This window comes from Oncorhynchus nerka, unplaced genomic scaffold (assembly GCF_034236695.1).
Source record: "Oncorhynchus nerka isolate Pitt River unplaced genomic scaffold, Oner_Uvic_2.0 unplaced_scaffold_2739, whole genome shotgun sequence".
NCBI lineage: Eukaryota > Metazoa > Chordata > Actinopteri > Salmoniformes > Salmonidae > Oncorhynchus > Oncorhynchus nerka.
This window is the reverse complement of record NW_027038590.1, coordinates 9,199-12,500: the sequence shown is the minus strand read 5'-3', so window position 1 is coordinate 12,500 and position 3,302 is coordinate 9,199. Positions and strand designations below refer to the sequence as shown.

Below are 3,302 nucleotides of genomic sequence, written 5' to 3'. Positions count from 1 at the left end.
GGAATGTCTGTCTGTCTGTCTGTCTGTCTGTCTGTCTGTCTGTCTGTCTGTCTGACCATAGTGAGTGAATAACAGTACTCTCCTCCCTGTCCTAGTGAGTGAATGCACGGTGGGAAATATCACTCAAGTCACGATCAGTGAGAATACGTTCCCCTTCAACTACGAGACCGTGACCAAGTTCAACTGCTGCCTGACGGCCAAGACAGTCGTTGACAACCTGGACGCCATCGCCACCAAGGTGGACGACCTGGAATACCTTGAAGTGGTCCTGGCGAGACTCAGAGAGGTACTGTACGCTTTCAAATCAAATCAAATCAAATTTATTTATATAGCCCTTCGTACATCAGCTGATATCTCAAAGTGCTGTACAGAAACCTAGCCTAAAACCCCAAACAGCAAGCAATGCAGGTGTAGAAGCACGGTGGCTAGGAAAAACTCCCTAGAGCTTTCAGACAAAGAGTCAGAATCAACTTTATTCACCAAGTACATTAACACATTCAGATTGTTACCTGGTGATATGGTGCTGTTGGTGATAGACAACATACTCAGAATGTTACCTGGTGATATGGTGCTGTTGGTGATAGACAACACAGTCAGAATGTTACCTGGTGACATGGTGCTGTTGGTGATAGACAACACAGTCAGAATGTGACCTGGTGACATGGTGCTGTTGGTGATAGACAACACAGTCAGAATGTTACTTGGTGATATGGTGCTGTTGGTGATAGACAACATACTCAGAATGTTACCTGGTGATATGGTGCTGTTGGTGATAGACAACACAGTCAGAATGTTACCTGGTGACATGGTGCTGTTGGTGATAGACAACACAGTCAGAATGTTACTTGGTGATATGGTGCTGTTGGTGATAGACAACACAGTCAGAATGTTACTTGGTGATATGGTGCTGTTGGTGATAGACAACACATTCAGAATGTTACTTGGTGATATGGTGCTGTTGGTGATAGACAACACAGTCAGAATGTTACCTGGTGACATGGTGCTGTTGATAGACAACACAGTGATGTTAGACAACACAGTCAGAATGTTACTTGGTGATATGGTGCTGTTGGTGATAGACAACACAGTCAGAATGTTACCTGGTGATATGGTGCTGTTGGTGATAGACAGCATTTAGAGACAGAATATATGCAGGGGAGTTAACACAAAGTTAATTTACCTTATACAAATAGGTATGTTGAACATAGAGCTGTATAACATAGAGCTGTATAACATAGAGCTGATTGAGGCGATGACTGGTTTTTATTGACTTATGTTATGGAGTATCGCTTGATTCACGTGTACGGTACACACACATCTTACCTGATATAAATACATTATCATTACATCTGACCTGATATAAATCAATACATTATCATTATATCTGACCTGATATAAATCAATACATTATCATTACATCTGACCTTATATAAATCAATACATTATCATTATATCTGACCTGCTATAAATCAATACATTATCATTACATCTGACCTTATATAAATACATTATCGTTATATCTGACCTGATATAAATACATTATCGTTATATCTGACCTGATATAAATACATTATCGTTATATCTGACCTGATATAAATACATTATCATTACATCTGGCCTGATATAAATACATTATCGTTATATCTGACCTGATATAAATACATTATCGTTATATCTGACCTGATATAAATACATTATCGTTATATCTGACCTGATATAAATCAATACATTATCGTTATATCTGACCTGATATAAATACATTATCATTACATCTGGCCTGATATAAATACATTATCGTTATATCTGACCTGATATAAATACATTATCGTTATATCTGACCTGATATAAATCAATACATTATCGTTATATCTGACCTGATATAAATACATGATCATTACATCTGACCTGATATAAATACATGATCATTACATCTGACCTGATTTAAATACATTATCATTACATCCGACCTGATGTAAATACATGATCATTACATCTGACCTGATTTAAATACATTATCATTACATCCGACCTGATGTAAATACATGATCATTACATCTGACCTGATTTAAATACATTATCATTACATCTGACCTGATATAAATACATGATCATTACATCTGACCCAGTGTGACTATGTATGACATGGGTGTTATGAAGCTTTATCCTCCTGTTAGATTATGTAACTGTACTTCCTGTTTCCTGTTTCCTGTTTCCCGCCCCGTCAGGCCTACTCCGCAAACTCCACCATCCCAGAAGCGAAGGTGCAGGTTCTTGGGCCGGCTTCGCGCGTTGCCACTAACGCTGACATCACCATGTGGAACATCACCAAGATCGACACACTGTCAGCTCTGATGGACTCCTCCAATGGAAACTGGGATGCTGTTATGGTAGCTGTCTGTCTGTCTGTCTGTCTGTCTGTCTGTCTGCCTGTCTGTCTGTCTGTCTGTCTGTCTGTCAAGTGATTAACCAATCAATCAGTCAGCCATTTACCAATCTATTCATGTCCCCCCTATAGGCGCAGGCCATCATCAGTAAGTACCTGAGTAACTCAGGAAATACTCTGGGCAGTGCCGAGCTCAACTCCATCGGAGGACCCAACCTGTGTTCACTAGACATCAGCCTCCTGAAGACCATTACACAGAGTAGCCTGAGGTAAGACCGAGAGGAGGACACAACCTGTGTTCACTAGACACCAGCCTCCTGAGGAGGACCCAACCTATGTTCACTAGACACCAGCCTCCTGTAGACCATTACACAGAGTAGCCTGAGGTAAGACCGAGAGGAGGACCCAACCTGTGTTCACTAGACACCAGCCTCCTGAGGAGGACCCAACCTATGTTCACTAAACACCAGCCTCCTGAGGAGCCTGTGGACCCAACCTATGTTCACCTAGACACCAGCCTCCTGAAGACCATTACACAGAGTAGCCTGAGGTAAGACCGAGAGGAGGACACAACCTATGTTCACTAAACACCAGCCTCCTGTAGCCTATAACACAGTAATGTAATAGTAATAACTGTTACCCTTATTACTAAGATGTGGGTAACAGGGCCAACATTTTCATAGGAAAACATGTAACACTTAGCCGCTATGCTAACACTAGCTTGCCAGCATCCTGAAGGCCATGACTACAGAGAGGAGAGCCAAACGGAAGAGACAGAGGCTCCCCCCATTACTGTGGAAACACCACAGAGGCTCCTCCCTGCCCCCGTTACCGTCGAAACACCACAGAGGCTTGTTGTGTGGACGTGTGATGTACGACAATAAGATGGTTGTGTTGACGTGTGATGTCAGACAATAAG

At 41.7% G+C, this 3,302-nt stretch overlaps 1 protein-coding gene across 1 annotated transcript in view; it reads left to right on the top strand.

Annotated features, from left to right (window-relative positions):
- The window catches only part of LOC135567030 (uncharacterized), a 3,444-nt gene extending 773 nt beyond the window's left edge, over positions 1-2,671 (top strand). Inside the window, exons 4-6 of the mRNA XM_065014549.1 lie at positions 96-286; positions 2,226-2,387; positions 2,516-2,671. Coding sequence (XP_064870621.1) covers positions 96-286; positions 2,226-2,387; positions 2,516-2,656 — 494 coding nt within the window. The 3' untranslated portion in view covers positions 2,657-2,671. The remainder of the gene's footprint in view (positions 1-95; positions 287-2,225; positions 2,388-2,515) is intronic.
- The last annotated feature ends 631 nt before the right edge of the window (positions 2,672-3,302 follow it).